The sequence below is a fragment of the Gymnoscopelus microlampas genome (assembly GCF_963454915.1).
Source record: "Gymnoscopelus microlampas genome assembly, chromosome: 2".
Classification (NCBI taxonomy): Eukaryota; Metazoa; Chordata; class Actinopteri; order Myctophiformes; family Myctophidae; genus Gymnoscopelus; species Gymnoscopelus microlampas.
In genome coordinates this window covers 5,643,950-5,671,465 of record NC_139939.1, presented here as the reverse complement: position 1 = coordinate 5,671,465, position 27,516 = coordinate 5,643,950, and the positions used below count along the sequence as shown (strand labels likewise).

The 27,516-nt window shown below is 38.7% G+C and overlaps 1 protein-coding gene across 1 annotated transcript in view; it reads right to left on the bottom strand.

Annotated features, from left to right (window-relative positions):
• LOC311035437 (uncharacterized protein) overlaps positions 1-27,021 on the bottom strand; it is a 44,323-nt gene extending 17,302 nt beyond the window's left edge. The window contains exons 1-10 of the mRNA XM_084043634.1: positions 27,007-27,021; positions 25,174-25,279; positions 23,073-23,339; positions 21,817-22,245; positions 21,018-21,404; positions 20,139-20,531; positions 19,266-19,658; positions 17,823-18,248; positions 11,518-11,943; positions 1,810-2,247 (exon numbers count right to left, since the gene is read on the bottom strand). Of these exons, the coding sequence (XP_083899760.1) occupies positions 1,810-2,247; positions 11,518-11,943; positions 17,823-18,248; positions 19,266-19,658; positions 20,139-20,531; positions 21,018-21,404; positions 21,817-22,245; positions 23,073-23,339; positions 25,174-25,208 (3,194 nt within the window). The 5' untranslated portion in view covers positions 25,209-25,279; positions 27,007-27,021. The remainder of the gene's footprint in view (positions 1-1,809; positions 2,248-11,517; positions 11,944-17,822; positions 18,249-19,265; positions 19,659-20,138; positions 20,532-21,017; positions 21,405-21,816; positions 22,246-23,072; positions 23,340-25,173; positions 25,280-27,006) is intronic.
• Between the last annotated feature and the right edge of the window lie 495 nt (positions 27,022-27,516).

Sequence of the window (27,516 nt, the reverse complement as noted above, 5' to 3'; positions counted from 1 at the left end):
CTGATGTATTCTATATAGTTATAGCATAAAGTTTATGTTGTTCTCTCTGCACTTTGCTTCTATCCTGGATATGCTGCACAGCTCTTTGTATTAAGAAAGAAAAACTCTCTCTACTTGTATTATAATTCTTTACAATTTAGTTACTGTATTTAGCAGACTATCTTTAACCAGAGTGACTTACAGTAAGCAAGGTAAATACATCAAATGTATAGAGCAGTGGTTCTCAAAAGGTCCTAATGGGGGTTCCAGGGGGTCCTCAGCAAAATTAGTAATATAACATCACACTCATTTAACCACTGTATTCATTTAAATGTTGGCTATTCAAAAATAGAAGATCTACAAGCTTCGTGCCGCGCTGTGAGGTTGTACATGTGCTATTTTTTATTCAAAATATCAAAAATGTTTGGAATTTATTTTATAATTTAGAATTTTTAGTTTTTTTTACATAAATCTTCTCTTCTGGGGTCACTGGCAATACCTTTTCTGATGGGGGTCTAGGCCTAAACACACATCATTTTTTGGGGGTCATTTGGTCATTTAGTCGTTTGAGAACCACTAGTATCAGTCTAAACAGTATAATATCACAAAATAAGTATTCTAACTATTAGTAGGATGCCAGGTCAACAAATAAACCTGGCATCTGTCTGAATTATTATTATTATTATTTTAAATAATTAAAAGAAATGCAAAAAAATCTAAAAAGTTTTATTCACAACCCATAAAAATGGGTCTGTGACCCAAAAATGGTTCCCGACCCATATGGGAAACACTGCTATGATACAACCAATCATAAGTAAGAATACAATCAGAGAATAAAGGATTTCTGTATGATACTATATGTGTAAACATGAATGACTGCTGAGTTGTGTGTTAACATCATTGTTATCAGAACTGCAGTGTTGTGATCTTTTCATAGGACAATGGTTACACTAACACTAGTCAACAAACTAGTCCATATCCAGGGTACACACGTGCACACTTGGGACTGTGACCGTGACTACACAGTAAAGTCCTCAGTGTTAATGTATCCATTTGTACTGTTAGTGTACAAATGTAACCAAATGGACCCGTATACACTCTCTGAGTTAAATTATTACTCAGGATTTTACAGTGTACAGATCAGAAAGCCTGTGGCAAAAATCCTAATAAACAGCTCTGCAACTGTGTTGTGAGCTTGTAGATCTGAATGTTTTAACTACCTCATACATCTCTCGAAAAGTAACAAAAGAAAAAGAAAAGCATACATAGCAGATCTAAAATCTCACAACGTGTTGCATAGCAACGTTATGTGAGCCTGTATATCCGCTATTTTTGAGTGTGTGTGTGTGTGTGTGTGTGTGTGTGTGTGTGTGTGTGTGTGTGTGTGTGTGTGTGCGTGTGTGTGCGTGCGTGTAATGTTTTCCTAGTCCATATCCAGGGGTGCACACAGTCCTGACCACGACTACACAGTAAAATCATCAATGTTCATTTAACCATTTGTAACTATGAGAGTGTACAAAGGTAATATAAGGGTCCATTTGGTTACATTTGTACACTCTCTGAGTTAAATTAACACTCAGGATTTTACTGTGTACCAATCCCACAGCCTGTGGCAAAAATCCTAATAAACAGCTTTGTGACTGTGTTGTGAGCTTATAGATCTGATACTTTCTCTATTTTTCGCCTACTATATAATGGCTGGACCAAATAGGGACACCAGGTTGAATATGTTAAATATGTAAGAGCGCTTAAATCATACCTTATAATCTTCAAATAAGCTAACGATATAGCTTTCATATGTAAACAAAATATTCAATGAGAGAAAAAAACAGTAACCTGAGTTGTGAGATGTAGGGTAGACACTGAAGGAAGATCTTCACTTCACTCTCTTCAAAAGACCAGCCTGTCAGCTCTACTGGTTTCTTCTCTGGTTGGAGTTTCATCACCTCTAGGAGGAGGGAGACCTTTCTCTCTGAGAGGTCTATGTACCAGACTGTAGGAACTGACTGGTAAACTGGTTGTAATGCTGGAAGAACACTTCTGCCTGTTTGAGTCTCATAGTTCTTCACATAGGAGTATATGTCCAATAGTACATCACTTTGATACTTCCTGTCGAACCAATCAACCCGGTCAAAGGGGAATGTTTTGTAATTACACACAGAAGACAACAATTCCAGAATCTTCTCTCCTGTTTCTTCTTCCTGTTCTGCTGCTTTACAGATGAGCTTCCCCAGGAACTTGGTTGGTACTGGACCATAAACACCGCAACTGTTCAAATGAAAACCAACATGAAATATTGATCTCTGCATCATAAACAGAACCAAACAATAATAGACACTGTATTCATCAGATTTTAGTTGAAATAAATAATTGTGGAGCACACTAATAACACTGTTAAAATAATGTTTCAAAAAGTTTTGAAAAAATAGCCGATCTACAAGCTCACAACATATCACGATGCTGACGTGGCTTGTAGATCTGTTACTTTTTCTTTGTCATGAGTTTGTCATGAGTTTTTTCTTTGTCATGCCTTAGGTGGTTAAAATGTCTGAAAAACACAAGTGTGTGTGTTTGTGTGTGTGTATGTGTGCGTGCGTGCGTGCATGTGTGTGTGCGCGCCTACGTGGTTGGGGTCAACTTTGTCAGATGTAAGAAGGGGGGCTCCAGGTGAACTTTGAATTGCAAATCTTTGAATGTATATATGTTTTAAAGCGAAAATGTTGAACTCCGATCTGTGCTTCTGGGGGTCCCTGGAACAACATATTTTGATATGGGGGTCCACGGCCAAATACATATAATCTTCGGGGCCCTTGACATGAAAAAGTTTGAGAACTTGTACAGCAACATATGTTTTTTCAAAAAACTGTTAGGATTTAAAAGACATTTTGTAGAATCCCCCAGAAGCAAAGATTTAAGTTACAAATGATCACTTTAAAAAAAATTGTAGATATTCAAAATTTGCACTCATATTCACGATTTTTCCAAAAAATAGCTGATCTACAAGCTCATAGCGCGGCACAGTGCCGCGCTAGGAGCTTGTACATCTGCTTTTTTTAATAGCCCAAAGTATGCCAAAGATAATGGTTATAGCTAAAAAATCTAAAATGACACAGTTCCTGATCTTAATGGGTTAAGAAAGAAAACTCTCTCTACTTGTATTATAATTATTTACAATGTAGTTATTTAGCAGACTATCTTTATCCAGAGTGACTTACAGTAAGCAAGGTAAATACATCAAATGTATAGAGCAGTGGTTCTCAAAGGGTCCTAATGGGGGGTTCCAGGGGGTCCTCAGCTCAATTAGTAATAATAGCATCACACTCATTTAACCACTGTATTAATTTAAATGTTGGCTATTCAAAAATAGAAGATCTACAAGCTCACAGTGCGTCACTTTGTGCCGCGCTGTGAGTTTGTACATCTGCTATTTATTAGTTTTTTTTTCAAAATATCAAAAATGTTTGGAATTACGGGGCCAGAGCTCTGCTCTGGACACGTATTGTTATTCGCATTATTCTGTCACTTCTTCTTCTTCTTCTGCCACTTTTCGCAGTTCTGGCTGAACCGTGCAGTCGCTTTTTACGAAACTCGGCCATATGGTAGATGGTCATGAAAAACAATCAATAAATAATTCTCACAATCTTTCGTCCAAAGGTGGCGCTATAGCGCTCAATTGAAAATGCCAACTTTGAACAGGTACAACTCATGCCCTGTTTGACCTACAGCCATGAAACTTGGATACACATATGCGTCTCCTCATGCTGAACAACTTTCACACTCTGACTTTTGACCTCTGACCTTTAGATCTCCCACCATTTTGAATTATATGAAAAACAGTCATTGGCTCCTAACTTCTGCATTTTTTCACTTATGGAAAATCCGTTGGAAATTTTTGTAGAAAGTGGTCCAAAGTTCAAGTGTGAAACGTTTCGTGCAGATTGCTCAAAAATCCCAGGAGGAGATAGATTTTAACTATTACAGTTTTATGAAAATTATTCATCTGTGCCTAAAACATACATGCAGACTCACATTTCTTTGAAACTTTGCAGAAATGTAGAGGGTCATTCCAAATATCACTGAAACCAATCTTACTCCAATTGGCCAAAAGGGGGCGCTATAGCAATTTTTTGAAAAGGCAGACTTTAAACAGGCATAAGTCATGCCTCGTTTGGCCGAAAGTCGTGAAACTTGCTTACACATGTGCCTTGACTCATGAGGAACACACGTATCGATTTGACCATTAAGCTCCGCCCTTAGATTTTCCGCAATTTTGAGCAGTTTGAAAAATACTTGTTTTTGCCAGTTCTGGCTTAACCGTGCATACGCTTTTTACGAAACTCGGCCATATGGTAGATGCTCATGAAAAACTACCAAGAAATAATTCTCACACTCATTCGTCAAAGGGTGGCGCTATAGCACTCAATTGAAAGTGCCAACTTTGAACAGGTACAACTCATGCCCTGTTTGACCTACAACCATGAAACTTCGATACACACATGCGTCTCTTCATGCCCGACAACTTTCGTGGTCTGACTTTTGACCTCTGACCTTTAGATCGCCCACCATTTTGAATTATATGAAAAACAGTCATTGGCTCCTAACTTCTGCATTTTTTCACTTATGGAAAATCCGTTGGAAATTTTTGTAGGCAGTGGTCCAAAGTTCATGTGTAAAATGTTTCGTGCAGATTGCTCAAAAATCCCAGGAGGAGATAGATTTTAACTATTACAGTTTTATGAAAATTATTCATCTGTGCCTAAAACATTCATGCAGACTCACATTTCTTTGAAACTTTGCAGAAATGTACAGGGTCATTCCAAATATCACTGAAACCAATCTCACTCCAATTGGCCAAAAGGGGGCGCTATAGCAATTTTTTGAAAAGGCATACTTTAAACAGGCATAAGTCATGCCTCGTTTGGCCGAAAGTCGTGAAACTTGCTTACACATGTGCCTTGACTCATGAGGAACACATCTATCGCTTTGACCAGTAAGCTCCGCCCTTAGATTGTCCGCAATTTTGAGCAGTTTGAAAAACACTTAAACCCAGGATTTTTCAGCTATTTGCGTGAAACTGTATCATCTGTGTGATCTCCTTTTTCACAGTTACTTATCTGTTGGGCCAATGGCGTCTCCCTTAAATGAAGGCCTCACAATCTCAGGGTCCCCAGTTCAAGCCTCACTTGATGCAGACTTAATTTAAGTTGAATTGCAAACAACATGACTGTATCAATGAATACATGTGCAAATGGTAAAGACAACCTGAAATGCTTATTTGAGAGTACGTTTTTTCAACGTATGCCATACTTCATTCTGAAAATAGCTGATCTACAATCTCACAACTTTTCATGGTTTGTGAGCTTGTAGATCGGCTACTTTCACTAGTTTTGGTTCTGAGGAGATGTACAATTTCTTCATTGGTAAATGGTTTGTGAACGAGTGATCTTAGTGTTAGTGAAACAGGGGCTTGGTTCATGAAAGAAGGCAAGAGTTTATGATCTTCAACAGACAATATCAGCCTGGACAAAGCTATAGCACTATAGGTAGTGTTGCAGCCTATTAGTCTGAAGGTTGAGAGTTCGAATCCTGTTAATGGCAGTAGGTTGAGATGTCCAATCAAACCATTATGTTTCCATCTCTCTCTCTCATCAATCTATTGTTTCCATGTCACTCTCTTCAATCTATTCCGTTTCCAGAGCTCTGCTCTGGACACGTATTGTTATTCGCATTATTCTGTCACTTCTTCTTCTTCTTCTGCCACTTTTCGCAGTTCTGGCTGAATCGTGCAGTCGCTTTTTACGAAACTCGGCCATATGGTAGATGGTCATGAAAAACGATCAAGAAATAATTCTCACACTCATTCGTCAAAAGGTGGCGCTATAGCACTCAATTGAAAAATGGCAACTTTGAACAGGTACAACTCATGCCCTGTTTGACCTACAGCCATGAAACTTGGATACACATATGCGTCTCCTCATGCTGAACAACTTTCACACTCTGACTTTTGACCTCTGACCTTTAGATCTCCCACCATTTTGAATTATATGAAAAACAGTCATTGGCTCCTAACTTCTGCATTTTTTCACTTATGGAAAATCCGTTGGAAATTTTTGTAGAAAGTGGTCCAAAGTTCAAGTGTGAAACGTTTCGTGCAGATTGCTCAAAAATCCCAGGAGGAGATAGATTTTAACTATTACAGTTTTATGAAAATTATTCATCTGTGCCTAAAACATACATGCAGACTCACATTTCTTTGAAACTTTGCAGAAATGTACAGGGTCATTCCAAATATCACTGAAACCAATCTTACTCCAATTGGCCAAAAGGGGGCGCTATAGCAATTTTTTGAAAAGGCAGATTTTAAACAGGCATAAGTCATACCTCGTTTGGCCGAAAGTCGTGAAACTTGCTTACACATGTGCCTTGACTCATGAGGAACACACGTATCGATTTGACCATTAAGCTCCGCCCTTATATTTTCCGCAATTTTGAGCAGTTTGAAAAATACTTGTTTTTGCCAGTTCTGGCTTAACCGTGCATACGCTTTTTACGAAACTCGGCCATATGGTAGATGCTCATGAAAAACTACCAAGAAATAATTCTCACACTCATTCGTCAAAGGGTGGCGCTATAGCACTCAATTGAAAGTGCCAACTTTGAACAGGTACAACTCATGCCCTGTTTGACCTACAACCATGAAACTTCGATACACACATGCGTCTCTTCATGCCCGACAACTTTCGTGGTCTGACTTTTGACCTCTGACCTTTAGATCGCCCACCATTATGAATTATATGAAAAACAGTCATTGGCTCCTAACTTCTGCATTTTTTCACTTATGGAAAATCCGTTGGAAATTTTTGTAGGCAGTGGTCCAAAGTTCATGTGTAAAATGTTTCGTGCAGATTGCTCAAAAATCCCAGGAGGAGATAGATTTTAACTATTACAGTTTTATGAAAATTATTCATCTGTGCCTAAAACATACATGCAGACTCACATTTCTTTGAAACTCGGCAGAAATGTACAGGGTCATTCCAAATATCACTGAAACCAATCTCACTCCAATTGGCCAAAAGGGGGCGCTATAGCAATTTTTTGAAAAGGCAGACTTTAAACAGGCATAAGTCATGCCTCGTTTGGCCAAAAGTCGTGAAACTTGCTTACACATGTGCCTTGACTCATGAGGAACACATATATCTCTTTGACCAGTAAGCTCCGCCCTTAGATTGTCCGCAATTTTGAGCAGTTTGAAAAACACTTAAACCCAGGATTTTTCGGCTATTTGCGTGAAACTGTATCATCTGTGTGATCTCCTTTTTCACAGGTACTTATCTGTTGGGCCAATGGCGTCTCCCTTAAATGAATGCCTCACAATCTCAGGGTCGCCAGTTCAAGCCTCACTTGATGCAGACTTAATTTAAGTTGAATTGCAAACAACATGACTGTATCATTGAATACATGTGCAACTGTTAAAGGTAATGATGAAATGCTTCTTGGAGAGAGTATGTTTTTGCAATGTATGACAAACTTCATTGTGAAAATAACTGATCTACAATCTCAAAACTTTTCAGATAGCAACATGTTTCTGAGCTTGTAGATCGGCTGCTTTCACTGGTTCACTTTTATCTTCAACAGATGACCTCAGCCTGGACAAAGCTATAGCCCTATAGGTAGTGTCTCAGCCTGTGAATCCGAAGGTCGAGAGTTTGATTCCTGTCAATGGCAATAGGTTGAGATGTCAATGGGTGAGGTTTTTCACCTGGGATTGCCCCCCTGCGTCCTATATATGACCACCTCAGCTGGGTTGGGCTGAAAAGAATATTCGCCTGTTGGAATCATTTGCTTTGTCTCAATTTCAATCTATTCCCTTTCCATGTCTTATTGTGCTATTATTACGGGGCCAGAACTCAGCTCTGGACCTGTTTTGTTATTGGCAGTATTCTGTCACTTCTTCTGCCACTTTTCGCAGTTCTGGCTGAACTGTGCAGTCGCTTTTTACGAAACTCTGCCATATGGTAGATGGTCATGAAAAACGATCAAGAAATAATTCTCACAATCTTTCGTCCAAAGGTGGCGCTATAGCACTCAATTGAAAATGGCAACTTTGAACAGGTACAACTCATGCCCTGTTTGACCTAGAGCCATGAAACTTGAATACACATATGCGTCTCCTCATGCTGAACAACTTTCACCCTCTGACTTTTGACCTCTGACCTTTAGATCTCCCAGCATTTTGCATTATATGAATAACAGTCATTGGCTCCTAACTTCTGCATTTTTTCACTTATGGAAAATCCGTTGGAAATTTTTGTAGGCAGAGGTCCAAAGTTCAAGTGTTAAACGTTTCGTGCAGATTGCTCAAAAATCCCAGGAGGAGATAGATTTTAACTATTGCAGTTTTATGAAAATTATTCATCTGCCCCTAACACATACATTCAAGACTCACATTTCTTTGAAACTTTGCAGAAATGTACAGGGTCATTCCAAATATCACTGAAACCAATCTTACTCCAATTGGCCAAAAGGGGGCGCTATAGCAATTTTTTTAAAAGGCAGACTTTAAACAGGCATAAGTCATGCCTCGTTTGGCCGAAAGTCGTGAAACTTGCTTACACATGTGCCTTGACTCATGAGGAACACATCTATCGCTTTGACCAGTAAGTGCCGCCCTTAGATTGTCCGCAATTTTGAGCAGTTTGAAAAACACTTAAACCCAGGATTTTTCAGCTATTTGCGTGAAACTGTATCATCTGTGTGATCTCCTTTTTCACAGTTACTTGTCTGCTGGGCCAATGGCGTCTCCCTTAAATGAATGCCTCACAATCTCAAGGTTGCCAGTTCAAGCCTCACTTGATGCAGACTTAATTTAAGTTGAATTGCAAACAACATGACTGTATCAATGAATACATATGCAAATGGTAAAGATAACCTGAAATGCTTATTTTAGAGTACGTTTTTTCAACGTATGACATACTTCATTCTGAAAATAGCTGATCTACAATCTCACAACTTTTCATGGTTTGTGAGCTTGTAGATCGACTACTTTCACTAGTTTTGGTTCTGAGGAGATGTACAATTTCTTCATTGGTAAATGGTTTGTGAACGAGTGATCTTAGTGTTAGTGAAACAGGGGCTTGGTTCATGAAAGAAGGCAAGAGTTTATGATCTTCAACAGACAATATCAGCCTGGACAAAGCTATAGCACTATAGGTAGTGTTGCAGCCTATTAGTCTGAAGGTTGAGAGTTCGAATCCTGTTAACACATTGCCTGCCAGAGTTTTTTCAGATTTTTAGCTGTTGCCTGCCAGGGTTTTGCCATGTTTTTGGTACCTGTTCGTGTAGCCACAGATTTTTTTCCTCCAGTATGATTGATCCCCAGATGGTTTCTAATCACAGATGAGATTCAGGTGTGGTTTCACAAATGTCAACGAGGTCATTTTGACCTCGTTGACATGTTTGGTTGATGTTTCAATATAGCTCAAAAGCAGTAGTTTTAAACCAAAAAACAAAGTGAATTGTTTGTCCGTTTGAATTTTAACATTGAAGTGAATGGAGCAGCAAATCTTCGAACATTTTTAGCTCCTAATCTGTTCATAATTCGACAAGGGTTGAAATTATAAAAAAATGCAAAAAAAAAAAAAAAAAAAAAAAATTCCCTTTTTTCCAAAGACGTATATATACGTCTTTGGCAGACAACAGCTGATAATTAAAAGACGTATATATACGTCTTTGGCAGCTAATGTGTTAATGGCAGTAGGTTGAGATGTCCAATCAAACCATTATGTTTCCATCTCTCTCTCTCATCAATCTATTGTTTCCATGTCACTCTCTCTCTCTTCAATCTATTCCGTTTCCATGTCTCTCTCTCTCTCTCTATTCACTGGCCCCGTATTATCGCTGCTTGCAGCTATATTTTATTTTATAATTTAGATTTTTGAGTGTTTTCTTACATAAATATTCTCTTCTGGGGTCCCTGGCAAAACCTTTTCAGATGGGGGTCTGCGGCTAAATACATATCAATTTGGGGGTCAGTTAATCATTTAGTCGTTTGAGAACCACTAGTATCAGTCTAAACAGTATAATATCACAAAATAAATATTCTGTATATTGAAACTATACAAACTATTAATAGGATGCCAGGTCAACAAATGAACCTGGCATCTGTCTGAATAACATGCTATCTAAATGATATTTTAACCTTTGCATAAGACTGCATGGTTATCAAAAATAATACAAAATAATAATAATTAAAAGAAATGGAAAAAAATCTAAAAAAGCGATTTTTATTCACAACCCATAAAAATGGGTCTGTGACCCAAAAATACCAATCATAAGTAAGAATACAATCAGAGAATAAATGATCTCTGTATGATATAAGTGTAATCAGAATGACTGCTGAGTTGTGTGTTAACATCATTGTTATCAGAACTGCAGTGTTGTGATCTTTTCATAGGACAATGGTTACACTAACACTAGTCAACAAACTAGTCCATATCCAGGGTACACACGTGCACACTTGGGACTGTGACCGTGACTACACAGTAAAGTCCTCAGTGTTAATGTATCCATTTGTACTGTCAGTGTACAAATGTAACCAAATGGACCCGTATACACTCTCTGAGTTAAATTATTACTCAGGATTTTATAGTGTACAGATCAGAAAGCCTGTGGCAAAAATCCTAATAAACAGCTCTGCAAATGTGTTGTGAGCTTGTAGATCTGAATGTTTGAACTACCTCATACATCTCTCAAAAAGTAACAAAAGAAAAAGAAAAGAAAACATAGAAGATCTACAACCTCACAACGTGTTGCATAGCAACTGTGTGAGCCTGTAGATCCGCTATTTTTGCTTTTTTTTCATATGAGTATAGGCCTTAAATGGTTAAAATGACAAAAAACAAGTTTGTGCGTGTGCATGTGCGTGTGTGTGCGCACGCATATGTGGGGGGTCTCAGCTTTGTCAGAAGGGGGGCTCCAAGGTAAAATAGGTTGTGAACCACTGATATATTGCATATAGTTTTAGCATATAGTTTCTGTTGTTCTCTCTGCACTTTGCTTCTATCCTGGATATGCTGCATAGCTCTTTGTTTTACGAAAGAAAACACTCTCTCTTAGTATAATTCTTTACTAGTCCATATCCAGGGGTGCACACAGTGCTGACCACGACTACACAGTAAGATCCTCAGTGTTCATTTATCTATTTATAACTATGAGAGTGTACACAGAGTGTAACCCAAGGGTCCATTTGGTTACATTTGTACACCCTCTGAGTTAAATTAAAACTCAGGATTTTACTGTGTACCAATCCCAAAGCCTTTGGCAGAAATCCTAGCTTTGTGACTGTGTTGTGAGTTTATAGATCTGATACCTTCTCTATTTTTCGCCTGTATAATGACCGGACGAAATAGGGACACCAGGTTGAAAATGGTTAAATATGTAAGAAGAGCACTTAAATCATACCTGATTATCTTCAAATAAGCTAACAAGATAACTTTCATATGTAAACAAAATATTCAATGAAAGAAAAAAAACAGTAACCTGAGTTGTGAGATGTAGGGTAGACACTGAAGGAAGATCTTCACTTCACTCTCTTCATCTGACCAGCCTCTCAGCACTACTGGTTTCTTCTCTGGTTGGAGTTTCAGCACCTCTAGGAGGAGGGAGACCTTTCTCTCTGAGACGTCTATGGACCAGACTGTAGGAACTGACTGGTAAACTGGTTGTAATGCTGGAAGAATACTTCTGCCTGTTTGAGTCTCATAGTTCTTCACATAGGAGCATAGGTCCAGTAGTACGTCACATTGAGACTTCCTGTTGTGAACCCGGTCAAAGAGGAATGTTTTGTAATTACACACAGAAGACAACAATTCCAGAATCTTCTCTCCTGTTTCTTCTTCCTGTTCTGCTGCTTCACAGATGAGCTTCCCCAGGAACGTGGTTGGTACTGGATCATTAGCACTGCAACTGTTCAAATGAAAACCAACATGAAATATTGATCTCTGCATCATAAACAGAACCAAACAAAAATAAATACTGTATTCATAAGATTTTAGTTGAAATAAATAATTGTGGAGCACACTCATAACACTGTTAAAATAAATGTTTCAAAAAGTAAAAAAACAAATAGCCGATCTATAAGCTCACAACATATCACAATGCTGAGGTGCTGTGGCTTGTAGATCTGCTATTTTTTCAATGAGTTTGTCATGAGTTTTTTCTTTGTCATGCCTTAAGTGGTAAAAATGTCTGAAAAACACAAGTGTGTGTGTGTGTGTGTGTGTGTGTGTGTGTGAGTGTGAGTGTGAGTGTGAGTGTGAGTGAGTGTGAGTGTGAGTGTGTGTGTGTGTGTGTGTGTGTGTGTGTGTGTGTGTGTGTGTGTGTGTGTGTGTGCGCGTTCGTGTGCGCGCACGTGCGTGCGTGTGTGCTTGTGTGTGTGCGTACGTGGGGGGGTTCAACTTCGTCAGATGTAAGAATGGGGGCTCCAGGTGAACCACTGATGTATTGCATATACTTATAGCATATAGTTTCTGTTGTTCTCTCTGCACTTTGCTTCTATCCTGGATATGCTGCACAGCTCTTTGTATTAACCCATTAAGAACGCATCTTGTGTCATTTTAGATTTCTTTGGCTATTCTTTGGAACTATTGTGAACATTTTTGCAAATCTTTGAATATATATATATGTTTTAAAGCGAAAATGTTTAACTCCGATCTCTACTTCTGGGGGTCCCTGGAACAACATATTTTGATATGGGGGTCCACGGCCAAATACATATAATCTTGGGGGCCCTTGACATGAAAAGGTTTGAGAACTTGTATAGCAACATACGTTTTTTCAAAAAACTGTTAGGATTTAAAAGACATTTTGTAGAATCCCCCAGAAGCAAAGATTTAAGTTACAAATGATCACTTTAAAAAAGATGTGTAGATATTCAAAGTTTGCACACATTTTCACGATTTTCCCAAAAAATAGCTGATCTACAAGCTCATAGCGCGGCTTGGTGCCGCGCTATGAGCTTGTATATCTGCTGTTTTTGAATAGCCCAAAGTATGCCAAAGATAATGGTTATAGCTAAAAAATCTAAAATGACAGTTCCCGGTCTTAATGGGTTAAGAAAGAAAACTCTCTCTACTAGAAGTATAATTCTTTACAATTTAGTTATTTAGCAGACTATCTTTATCCAGAGTGACTTACAGTAAGCAAGGTAAATACATAGAGGCCCCTATTCTGGGTGAACTTGGAACAAACCGCTAATTACGGAGTGCGGACTAGGCAAGAGGCGTTGCCCCGCAAAATTTGGTATTCTGTGGTACTCCCCCGCCCCGCAAAACACCTGCGCTCCCCGTTACATTATGCATAGGTGTGGTTTGGGCGTTACAATGATAAAACCAATCACCGTGCCAGAAGCCATTGCCTTTAAGAGAAGACTGCGCTAGCCGTCATCCCCGATCCAATATATGCTCTAGCCTATCTCCCCCTCTGCACTGTTGCCTGGTCTGATTATTATAAGCCACATTGGGCTTGTTTTCCTTCTTTTTTATTTCATTTATCCAAATACATTTTTATATTAATTTGTAGCCTATTGTGTTAACAATAAGCGTGTCATATTAGTCAGATCCGGAATAGTATTATGAAACTTAAAGCCATTTAAAATATTTATACTATTGGTAGACACCGGCTGCTCCCAAATAATTCATTACATCATGTTGCCACAACGCTCCTACAGGCACCCATGGACCTCCAGCTGGTCGACCACAGGGCTGGGCGGTGGTACACTGACATACAGTAGCACATGGGTATAATAAATGGGACAGTTTTAGGAAAGGTCTATATGTACTCACTTTGGCTGTTATTGTTCTATTTCCACCATTCTAATGGATTCCAGGGGTGTGTAAACAGGGGTGTGAAGTTGCTCCATAGTTTCCTCTGAAGTGACGCCGTTAAAGTTAACTATTATACATCCATATTGTCCCCGTTATCTTTCATCATCCACCTTTGTTCAGTAATCCCGAACAGAGCTACACTTTAAGTTTACATCAATCATGGCCTCTCAAACCCAGACACATTGCTGCGAACCACGGTTTGGGTGGGTTCGGGTCAATCAAATATAATTATTAATTAATATCGGATAAACCGCGGGTGAAATATTGCGGTAAATAAATTAATGACATCTAATAGCCTATATCTATCCATAAAATAGCTAAATCTCTGCGTGCTTGTGGCTGTGTGAGTGTGTAGAGCAGTGTGCGATGCGATGACAAAATGCATTGATTTAGCCTATGGAATGTCGGTGCGTCTTTTTTCTTTTTTTTAAACCGGTGCTAGCAGTGTGCTCTGTGGTGGAAAAAGTACTCAAATTCTTTACTTAAGTAAAAGTACCGACTGCAATATAAGAAATACTCTGTTACAAGTAAAAGTCCAGAATTCAAAATTTACTTGAGTAAAAGTACAAAAGTATTGGCATCAAAATGTACTTAAAGTATCAAAAGTAAAAGTACTAAAATATTTGAAAATAGCAGATCTACAAGCTCTCAACGCGTTGTGATGCCACCTTTGAGAGCTTGTAGATCGGCTATTTTCAAATAGCCTACAGTGTATGTATAAAATAGGGCTAAAGTGGTTAATGTATGTTTCATAATATAATCATTTATATTTGAAAAGTAACTAGTAACTAAAGTTTTCAAATAAATGCAGTGAAGTAAAAGTACAATATTTGCGTCTGAGATGTAGTCGAGTAGGCCTAGAAGTAAAAGTATTGGAAATTGGAAATACTCAAGTAAAGTACAAATACCTCAAAATTGTACTTAAGTACAGTACTTAATTAAATGTACTTAGTTACTTTCCACCACTGGTTGGATGCCTGTATGTTCGATGCCGCACAGAATGTTCAGCGCAGCACCGGTTTAAAAAAAAGAAAAAAGACGCACTGACATTTCCACAGGCGAAATCAATGCATTTTGTGCTCGCATCGCACAACTAATACTAAAACTAACGGGGAATACCAGAAAATAATAATATTTTGACATACGGGAAAAACGGTTAGTGCGGATGCGGATTTTTAAATTGGATAATATAATTGTTGCGGTTGGATAACGGGCGGATAATTAATTTGTACATTTGGATTCGGGTGACGTGAGAGGCCATCCGCGCATCTCTACTACCTACCCAAAATAACAGACATACAAGCTATCAACACGCTGCGTCATGTCGTGTCAACAGCTTACAGATCTGTTATTTTGGACAGCGTATAACAATGAGGCGCGCGCGCCACGGAGTAGCCTAACACTGAACCAAAAATATTACATTACGTGGTCAACAACATAGACATGTAACTGGGTGCAGTACGTTAGTCCGACAGCGCATTCCTCCGACAGCGCAGCGCTCCAACGTTTCCAATACTAAACCCGAACCAAACCCGCACCCTAACCCTAACCGCACGCGGATGCCACATAGTCGGAGAAAAGGTCTGTCGGATTAACGCATGCCTCCCCATGTAACTTGCTTGGAGCTTTTAATGCAGTGGTTCTCAACCTGTGGGTCGACACCACAATGGAGCACCCAACGCCTGGTGAGCTTGTAGATCTGCTATTTTCACAATATTTATCTGTGGAACCGAGTCAAACAAAATGGGGGGGTCCCCAGTTCAAATATGGTTATTTTTCTCACCAAGGCTGCATGGCAACACGGCTAATGGTCCACGGGCACAAAGACATTGCAGTGTCTGTGTGCACTTGGCGGGTGGTTTCAGAAACGGGCGGGTGCTTTTACAATGCACTATCCCCCCCCCCAAAGCCGTACCCATGTGTGTCTGCAGAATGGCAATGTGGGGGATATAGCAACAACACGCCCACGGCCACACCCCCACGCGCAACTAACGGCGTCGGCATAATGGGGGACGGGTAGCGCAGGTGCTAGCAGGTGCTAGAATAACATATTGGGGCTGCGCAGCTCCATTCTCCCTATTTAACGATAGTTAGGGGCGGGCAGATGGACCCAGAATAGGGGCACAAATGTAGAGCAGTGGTTCTCAAAGGGTCCTATGGGGGGTTCCAGGGGGTTCCTCAGCAAAATTAGTAATATAGCATCACACTCATTTAACCACTTTATCCATTTGGCTATTCAAAAATAGAAGATCTACAAGCTCATAGTGGGTCACTTTGTGCCGCGCTGTGAGTTTGTACATGCGCTATGTTTTAGTTTTTTTTTTTTTTTAAATATCAAAAATGTTTTTACATAAATCTTCTCTTTTGGGGTCCCTGGCAAAATCTTTTCAGATGGGGGTCTGTAGCATTTGGTCATTTAGTCGTTTGAGAACCACTAGTATCAGTCTAAACAGTATAATATCACAAAATAAATATTCTGTATATTGAAACTATACAAACTATTAATAGGATGCCAGGTCAACAAATGAACCTGGCATCTGTCTGAATAACATGCTATCTAAATGATATTTTAACCTTTGCATAAGACTGCATGGTTGTAAAAAATCGTATTATTATTATTATTATTATAAATAATTAAAAGAAATGCAAACAAATCTAAAAAGCGATTTTTATTCACAACCCATAAAAATGGGTCTGTGACCCAAAAATGGTCCCTGACCCATTCTTTGGGAAACACTGCTATGATACAACCAATCATAAGTAAGAATATAATCAGAGAATAAATGATCTCTGTATGATACTATATGTGTAAACATGAATGACTGCTGAGTTGTGTGTTAACATCATTGTTATCAGAACTGCAGTGTTGTGATCTTTTCATAGGACAATAGTTACACTAACACTAGTCAACAAACTAGTCCATATCCAGGGTACACACGTGCACACTTGGGACAGTGACTGTGACTACACAGTAAAGTCCTCAGTGTTAATGTATCCATTTGTACTGTCAGTGTACACATGTAACCAAATGGACCCGCACTTACTCAGGATTTTATAGTGTACAAATCAGAAAGCCTGTGTCAAAAATCCTAATAAGCAGCTCTGCAACTGTGTTGTGAGCTTGTAGATCTGAATGTTTTAACTACCTCATACATCTCTCAAAAAGTGACAAAAGAAAAAGAAAAGCAAACATAGAAGATCTACAACCTCACAACGTGTTGCATAGCAACGTGATGTGAGCCTGTAGATCCACTATTTTTGCTTTTCTTCATATGAGTATAGGCCTTAAATGGTTAAAATGACAAAAAACAAGTTTGTGTGTGTGCATGTGCGTGTGCGTGTACGTGTGCGTGCGTGTGCGCACACATATGTGGGGGTCTCAGCTTTGTCAGAAGGGGGGCTCCAAGGTAAAAAAGGTTGTGAACCACTGATATATTGCATATAGTTTTAGCATATAGTTTCTGTTGTTCTCTCTGCACTTTGCTTCTAACCTGGATATGCTGCACAGCTCTTTGTTTTACGAAAGAAAACACTCTCTCTTAGTATAATTTTTTACTAGTCCATATCCAGGGGTGCACACAGTGCTGACCACGACTACACAGTAAGATCCTCAGTGTTCATTTATCTATTTATAACTATGAGAGTGTACACATGTAACCCAAGGGTCCATTTGGTTACATTTGTACACTCTCTGAGTTAACACTCAGGATTTTACTGTGTACCAATCCCAAAGCCTTTGGCAGAAATCCTAGCTTTGTGACTGTGTTGTGAGTTTATAGATCTGATACCTTCTCTATTTTTCGCCTACTGTATAATGACCGGACCAAATAGCGACACCAGGTTGAAAATGGTTAAATATGTAAGAAGAGCACTTAAATCATACCTAATTATCTTCAAATAAGCTAACAAGATAGCTTTCATATGTAAACAAAATATTCAATGAAAGAAAAAAACAGTAACCTGAGTTGTGAGATGTAGGGTAGACACTGAAGGAAGATCTTCACTTCACTCTCTTCATCTGACCAGCCTCTTAGCACTACTGGTTTCTTCTCTGGTTGGACTTTCAGCACCTCTAGGAGGAGGGAGACCTTTCTCTCTGAGAGGTCTATGTACCAGACTGTAGGAGCTGACTGGTAAACTGGTTGTAATGCTGGAAGAATACTTCTGCCTGTTTGAGTCTCATAGTTCTTCACATAGGAGCAAAGGTCCAGTAGTACGTCACATTGAGACTTCCTGTTGTGAACCCGGTCAAAGAGGAATGTTTTGTAATTACACACAGAAGACAACAATTCCAGAATCTTCTCTCCTGTTTCTTCTTCCTGTTCTGCTGCTTCACAGATGAGTTTCCCCAGGAACTTGGTTCGTTCTGGACCAAGAACACTGCAACTGTTCAAATGAAAACCAACATGAAATATTATTCTCTGCATCATAAACAGACCTAAACAATTATGGACACTATATCCATCAGATTGAAAAAAAATATCTACAAGCTTGTTGCACAAAATCATAACTAACTCGCATAACATCATTGTGGAGCACACTAATGACATCATTAAAATAAATGTTTCAAAATAAAAATAAAATAAAAAATAGCAGATCTACAACCTCACAACATGTTTCATCACAACGTGATGTGAGTTTGTATAGGCCTTAAATGGTTAAAATGACAAAAAAACACTAGTAAGTGTGTGTGTGTGTGTGTGTGTGTGTGTGTGTGTGTGTGTGTGTGTGTGTGTGTGTGTGTGTGTGTGTGTGTGTGTGTGTGTGTGTGTGTGTGTGTGTGTGTGTGTGTGTTGTCAGATGTAAGAAGGGGGGGCTCCAAGGTGAAAAAGGTTGTGAACCACTGATATATTGCATATAGTTATAGCATATAGTTGCTGTTGTTCTCTCTGCACTGTGCTTCTATCCCGGATATGCTTCACAGCTCTTTGTATTAAGAAAGAAAACTCTCTCTTTGTATTATAATTTTTTACTAGTCCATATCCAGGGGTGCACACAGTCCTGACCACGACTACACAGTAAAATCCTCAGTGTTCATTTATCCATTTGTAACTATACAGTATGAGAGTGTACACATGTAACCCAAGGGTCCATTTGATTAGATGTATACACTCTCTGAGTTAAATTAACACTCAGGATTTCACTGTGTACCAATCCCACAGCCTGTGGCAGAAATCATAATAAACAGCTTTGTGACTGTGTTGTGAGCTTATAGATCTAATACTTTCTCTATTTTTCGCCTACTGTATATATAATGGCTGGACCAAATAGGGACACCAGGTTGAAAGTGATTAAATACACAAGAGTGCATAATAAATCATAATATTTGAACAATATCTTCAAATAAGCTAATGAGATAGCTTTCATATTTAAACAAATATTTAATGAAAGAAAAACATGAACCTGAGTTGTGAGATGTAGGGTAGACACTGAAGGAAGATCTTCACTTCACTCTCTTCATCTGACCAGCCTCTCAGCTCTAGTGGTTTCTTCTCTGGTTGGAGTTTCATCACCTCTAGGAGGAGGGAGACCTTTCTCTCTGAGAGGACTATGGACCAGACTTCAGGAACTGACTGGTAAACTGGTTGTAATGCTGGAAGAACACTTCTACCTGTTTGAGTCTCATAGTCTTTGACATGGGAGTACAGGTCTAGGAGGAAGTCCCATTTGTGATGCCAATATTCAGACAGTGAAAACACTTCCTCTATTGTGTGTGTGTTTAACCTCTCATGGAGAGCTGCTTGCACACACATATTCATCAGAAATCTGTGTCCTGTTTGATTCTGAGAAGTAAACCTGTAAAACATGAAAAAGGAGATTTTCAAGAATCAATATTAACCACTTGAACCCCAGCATCCCTATTCTGGGGGGAACATTTACCAAAAATAGCCGTCTACAAGCTCACAATGTGCCGCAACGCGGCGCGTTGTGAGCTTGTAGATCGGCTATTTTTGGCAAAGAGAGTTGGTGAAGATGGACAAACATGGTCCAAGTACAGTTGTAACTCAGGTCTGTTTCACAAAGACTAGAGGGTTTAAGTGGTTAAAACATAATTAACATATTGTTAGCTAAATGCTGACATATTAAAATAATCTTCCAAGTGATGAATACTGTAACTTGTGCTTTTAGGAACGGGTGTTTTACTACTCATGCTCTTAGAAAAGGGTATTTTAGCTGCTTTCCATAATCTAGGAATTCATTTCTGACAGCACTGTAAATTACATATTTCTTAGTTGAACTAATATCTTACTAAATATACAACATAATGCCAGTTACCTGAGCTTTGAGATGTAGGGCAGACACTGAAGGAAGATCCTCACTTCACTCTCTTCATATGACCAGCCTCTCAGCTCTACTGGTTTCTTCTCTGGTTGGTGTTTCAAGTATTCTAGGAGTACAGAGACCTTTCTCTCTGAGAGGTCTATGGACCAGACTGTAGGAACTGCCTGGTAAACTGGTTGTAATGCTGGAAGAACACTTCTGCCTGTTTGAGTCTCATAGTCTTTGACATGGGAGTACAGGTCTAGGAGGAAGTCACATTGGCAAGGCCGATATTCAGACAGTAACCACACAGCCCATATTGTTTGTGTGTTAAACCTCTCATGGAGAGCTGCTTGCACACACAGATTCATCAGAAATCTGTGTCCTGTTTGACTCTGAGAAGTAAACCTGTAGAATATAAAAAAGGCAAATTGAAATTAAAAACTTGATTAATGGACTTAAAACATTCTATTTTTTATACAAGTCGAAAAGGTAATATGTGTGTCTAAAAACACCACAATTCAGTTTGAACTAGATTTAATCAAATGTGACTCTTTAATATAGGGCATGTTACAAGATAGCAAGATACATCACTGTCAATATATATTTTTTAGCTGTATGCTAATAAATACAAAATATACTAACTATAACTGTGAGAGAAAACATGTCATGCTCTAAGACTGGGAATTTTAAGCGTGTGTCGATGAGCTTGGAATTAAATGCAGTAAACAACTACAACATATTAATTAAAATCATACCTAAATGAAGAGTCATGTTAATTATTCAAACACACGTTTTTGAGAGCTACTGTATAGTACACTTATTTAAGAGTAAATGAAAAGACTTGAATATAATGAGTTATAATTATTAAATATACAACATAATCCCAGTTACCTGAGCTTTGAGATGTAAGGTAGACACTGAAGGAAGTTCCTCACTTCACTCTCTTCATCTGACCAGCCTCTCAGCTCTACTTGTTTCTTCTCTGGTTGGAGCTTCATCACCTCTAGGAGGAGGGAGACCTTTCTCTCTGTGAGGTCTATGGACCAGACTGTAGGAGCTGACTGATAAACTGGTTGTAAAGCTGGAAGAACACTTCTACCTGTTTGAGTCTCATAGACATGGGAGTACAGGTCTAGAAGGAAGTCCCATTTGTGATGCCAATATTCAGACAGTGAAAACACTTCCTCTATTGTTTGTGTGTTTAACCTCTCATGGAGAGCTGCTTGCACACACAGATTCATCAGAAATTTGTGTCCTGTTTCATTCTGAGAAGTCAATCTGTATTTTATGAAAAAGAAGATGATAAACGTAAAAAAACACATGATTTTGCTATAACCACCACTTTAAGTATATAGGACATGGTACAATATAGCAAGATACATCAAAATCTGGGCATCAAATAAGGCATGATAAAATATATTGTCAACATATTTTTTTTTGCTGTATGCTAACACATAAATGACTAAATATAACTTCCAGTTCTATTCAGTCAATGAGCTTGGAATTGCATGCAATAAATAACTATAACATCTTAATTTTACCTAATGTCTTACCTAAATTTATATTCATGTCAATTATTCTAATACACCTTTGTGAGAGCTAACTGTTCAGTTACTTTCTTTGAATGTAAATTAACAGGTTTAAATATAAAGAGGTACAATTATTTTATATACAACATAATCCCAGTTACCTGAGCTTTGAGATGTAGGGTAGACACTGAAGGAAGTATGTCACTTCACTCTCTTCATCTGACCAGCCTCTCAGCTCTACTGGTTTCTTCTCTGGTTGGAGTTTCAAGCATTCTAGGAGGACAGAGACCTTTCTCTCTGACAGGTCTATGGACCAGACTGTAGGAGCTGGCAGGTAAAGTGGCTTCAGAATTGGAATAATGTGTGTATATCCTATACTGCTGACATGTAGGTAAAGATCAAGTAAGATGTCATATCTCGTAGTGTAAACAGAGAACAATGCGAAGAGCGTATTCACTGAACTCTGAAATACTTTCCTCTTATGAATTGCTGCATCCAGGCACAGATCTAGTAACAGCTTCTTCTCCTTCCCCTCAAGTATTCCAGGGAATTGTACCTGTGAGTCTGCAACCCTGGATGTGTCTCTGAACCTTGAAATTGCAGTATTCAAACAAAAATTGGTCACAAAACACATTTGTTTAACATTCTAGTATCACTGTAATCAAACAAGAAATGTGTTCACAATATTCTTCTAAAAATACAACTGTTTAAATGTTTTTTATTTTTATTTTTATTTTTATTTATTAAATTTAATTCAAGCAGCAAAGGGGGTGTTTAAAGGTAGTGTAAGAGATATTTTTAGGGTTAAAAAGCTCTATATTCTTATAGTTAACTTGTAATTGATTGATTGATGTACTTTATTTAGTAAGACATGAGAACAGTACATGACAGTACATAACAGTACATGGAAGTACAAATGCACAATACAAGGTCTACTAAACTAATAGAGTGTTTGCTCAATAACACAGGTCTCCCCAGCTCTTTAGTAAAAAAGAAAATACATTTTAAGGTGGTTATACCAATTTAATCCAATAAGGAGAGAGAACTCACACAGGATACAGGATAAATAACTTAACTAGTAAAATTGTTAGTGATTAAACATAATGATCTTAGTGGCGTTCTCTCATGAAATTGGTATCCTGACCTGAGAATGTATTTGATCTTTATTAAAGAGCTGGAGAGACAGGCTTCCCCTGTTACTGAACAAATACTTTGAAGCATTGATTTAGCGACTTTGGGTACTTAGAAAAGCACACTATAAGTATGGTATTATTACTATACCATGGTATGGTATAGTAGGTATTATTAATATTATGATTAACTTTTGAAGAGTAAACAAATACATATCACTTACACCACCTTTCATTTTGAATCCTATGAGAAAATAATAAAGTATCAACATTATTGAATCACATACCTGAGTGTTCTGATATGAGGCAGAGACTCCAACAGGCTCCGTCTCAGATCTTGACAGGCACTGGTCTTCCTGTCCCAGAGGAGGCAGAGGTTAACCGTCTCTGGACTGTTTTGCATGATCTCTACTGCTCTTTCAAACACTTGTCTTTTAACACCACAGACTGGAAGGTGCAACTCATTTCCACCAAGGACAAGTAAACCTCTGTAGTCCATCTCCTCCTCACTGAGGAGTAAAGCCTCCCAGAGCTGGCTTTGCAAGGTGTCACACCTGGAAGAAAGGTTTTCCTGAAGTGAGACCTTCCCCTCAATATACAGGTAATTAGACATGTTGTTATTACAGTTTCTACATACTATTGGTACTAGGGTTTAACACCGGGATTCCCGGGATGTGGGAATCCCGGGAATCCCGAGGTTATTTACCGTCCCGGGAACTGACTTTGGTTCCCGGGATCCCGTTTTTTTTTTTTTTGTTAGAAATGAATACTAATTAGTAGAAAGGCCTATCTACAGCGCGGAGCAATTACTATTATAATTAGGCAAGATACTTGCCGCGTTGCCGACCAGGGCAGGGTCCCATCGTCCCGTTGTGAACCAATATGGGACGCACTGATGTAACAGTAATGAACAAAATAAAACACACGTGGCCGTGATGCCCCCTGCCTGCCCTGCGCACGCTGATTTCACCGTTTCCTCTGCTGTCAATACGGTAGACACCAGTTGACTAGTTGAGATTCAACATCAAGTGAAACGCTGCATAAACAGTAGGTAGGTTTGATTTCGAGCCTATATTCCAGCTTAAAATGAGTGCAAGCAATGCTTTTGATAGAGAGAGAGGAGAGACTGGAGAGCTGGAGAGAGAGAGAGCAAGAGAGAGCGTGTGCGAGAGAGAGGGAGAGAGAGAGAGAGAGAGAGAGAGAGAGAGAGAGAGAGAGAGAGAGAGAGAGAGAGAGAGAGAGAGAGAGAATTGGACCGATGTGGTCCGATTTTCTTGTCAATAATGATATAAATGGAACGTTTATTTCAGCAGCTAGAGTTTGACATTGTTTGAGTGCGTTTTGGGTGCACAGCGCAGCTCCTCGTTTAAGTTAATTGTCTTCACCCGCTGCTGCGCAACAGGGCAGATCTCCGCCAGGGCACTATATTATATTTATATATTATATTTATATGATTTAAAAAATCAACTTAAAAGGTAGGGTAAGTGATATTTTTTGGTTAAAACAAAAAGTATTTTGTTAAAAGGTTAAAGCACTATATTCTGATAGTAATCATTGCTATAGAGTGTTTGTTCAGTAACAGGAGTCTCCCCGTCTCTCCAGCTCTTTAATAAACAGAAAATACATGTTCCGGTAGGTGTCAAAATCTCAGCCAATCAGGAGAAAGTACCTATTTTTAAGCTTCATTTTTATAGTGTTCCAGTTCCAATTTTGCCTGCTCATTTCTTAATGTCATCACTTCCAATTTCACTTGTTTAATCTATATCCTGATTGAGTTCTCTATCCTGATTGGATAAAATTGGAAATGAAACTGAAACTGAAACGAAAATGCATTTTCTGTTTTATAAAGAGCTGGAGAGACAAGGAGACTCCTTTTACTAAACAAACACTCTATAGCAATGAGTACTATCAGAATACAGAGCTATTTAACACGTATTTTAACCAAAGAAAATCACTTACCCTACCTTTAAGTCATTATTAGTGCAAGTTCATAGGTGGACACAATAGGGACATTTGGGCACCTCGATGTAAAATTGGCTATTTAAGTATCTACACATAAATGCATTTTAGTGGGCACTTTTTTTTTTTTACCCTTTAACGGGAATTCCCGGGAAGCCCGGGAAAAGGTCTGAAAATTCCCGGGAATTAAAATGAGCTATTTCCCGGAAAATGTTAAACCCTAATTGGTACAGAACTAGGGTTTTGTACCAATTGGTAGACTTAAAAGCTTAGTATCTGAATCCCATTGGAGTAAAATAATGAATCATCCCATACAATTTTGTATATTTAAAAAAGTTATGACAAATGTACAGTATGAGTGCTATGGTAATTGCCTAATTAGATCACTTGTAGAGTGTAGACCACATGAAAATCAAAATACATGCTCACCCATCCAACTGGACATTTTTCACGCAGCCAAGCATTAATCTCAGTCCTTGTTCTGGTACAGTTTCCTCAAGTTGTAGATTTATTTTTCTCTCTTGGGACTGACTGACTACATAAGACACAGCACAGTAATGGTGAGGGTCAAGATTCTCTTCACTCAAATCAAGGCAATAATCCAGTTTGGCCAGAAAGTAAAGACAAGCCTCAGTGGACTGAGATTCATACAAGCATTGGCATAAGAACAGAATGTTGCTGTCATCAGTGTCACTGGGATCTTGGTTTGGTGGAGACGGGAGAAATGTGTTTACCACATCCCTGATGAAAGACTTAGATATGTCCTTCCCCTGCTGATCTGGAGCCAGACATTCCAACATGTCAAGATTCTCCTTCCTAAACAAACCACACAAGAACAGGATCACATGTCTCATGTGTTTCATCTCTTCGGTGCAGCACTGTTGTAGAAGATCAGTTATTTTGTCAGGATTCTTCAAAAACCACAACCCTGCAAAAAACTCCTGTATGGTATAGTGGAGAAATGCAGAGTGGGGTTTCCATGCTGTAGGTGCACTTTTAACATAAAGTGTCTTCAGGAAGGCTGAATGAACACAGCTTTCTTCACAGGACAGTGCTGTTAGGTTCACAGATTTCAATTGAGTTGCCTGAAAAGCAGCTTTTGCCAATGAAAATATTGCATCACTTTCGTCTCTGATGCAGTTGTTTAGTTTATTTGTTGGTATTGCCTTGCCACTGTGCTTTTGAATGCAACCACGAAGAATGTTGATGTATATTTCAGTTGCTGTGCATGATTCTTGAGGAGCCATAGATTTTGTAAAAGAAAAGCAGGCAACCACCATCAATGCATATACTGGGACATGGCAAAGACTGAACAGCTCCAGATTCTTCTCAACATTGCTCAACTGCTCAGTGTTCAACATCTTAGTTAGGTATGCTCTGATGGACTTTGTGCTGAAGCCTTTCACCTCCACTCGGAGAGAAGCCCAGTCTGAGAGTAAGTCTTCTGATTCAACCTCTGGTCTGCATGTGATTACAATCTTTGCATCAGGTAGCAGGTCCCCCATAACAAGTTTCTCTATCACTGAGGAATTGAGATCTGTGAGTCCATCAAAAATAATAGTAACACTTTCAGAATTCCTCTTTATGTCCTCCAAGACCTCTTCTTTTCCTTCACCTGGTTCAATAAATGTATTGTAGAGAAGATCCTCCAAACTTGTGGGATTTCTGATTCTTCTCATATCAAAATAGAACATATAATCTAGGTCCTTGTTGTCTCTTCCTCCCCAGATGTTCAGAATTTGATGTGCAGCTGTTGTCTTTCCAACTCCAGGCTTACCGACCAGGATAATTTTCTTCTCACGTGTTTTGAGTAAGTCATCTACAGATGGTTCCTGTTTATCCTCAGGAATGTAGGTCTTCATTTTTTTGGAGCGAGGTTTCTTGCATTTTTTGCTTTTGAATAATATTTGTTTTTTATATGGTGTCTTTTCATTTTCATTTGTATCTAATACCAGTGGAGTGTAAGACAGACTATCCTTTGGTAGGTCTAAAATCTTTGTACTTTCTTTCCACACATCTTCTGATAGCTTAAGAGCTTTTGACTTTAACTTTTCCTGGTATCTGTGGCATGGTCTTGGACCTAAAATGAAAATGAAGTGGATAAATCTGTAAATTGTCTGACAACCTACATGCAGTATTGTTGTACAGATTATGGGTTCAAAATGTAACACATTTTAACACTCTACCCACTCTTCACAATGCAAAAAGTAATCAGGATATAAATGTTGAATAACTAATAATAATGTTTCCTTTATACAATACCTTTAGAATAGTTGATATCCATTTCTACATCTTCTTTGAAAGAAAAGCAGCTGATCCAATAGTGTAGGTCAAAATGGCTCTTCTGATTGGATGTTGAGTCTACATTTTCAGATACATGGAGTGGTCCCTTTAAGGTCCTCTTCCTAGTTAGGTCAATGACCTTTAGTAATTCATAGCAGGCTTTCTCCCCTTTGTTTGTGACCCAGTCCAGTATTGTCCTTGTTTTATCAAAGTCATCTTTCTCTGAGTTTATTTTACTGACCTCCTCCTCAGTGAACACTTTTCGCTGATACAGATTCTCTACAATAACAGAAAGATTCTGTAGCCCCCCCACCAGGTGGGTTCTGGCGTTCTTGATGTATTCCACAGCTGACTGACTCGTAGACGCCATGTCACTTTATTCTCAAAGATGTAGCCTATACTAACCTGAGTCCATAGCCTAGAGAATTGTTAGTAGTGTTATGTCAAATGATGAATGACATTTTGTTCCATTTGTTGACAGAATATTGA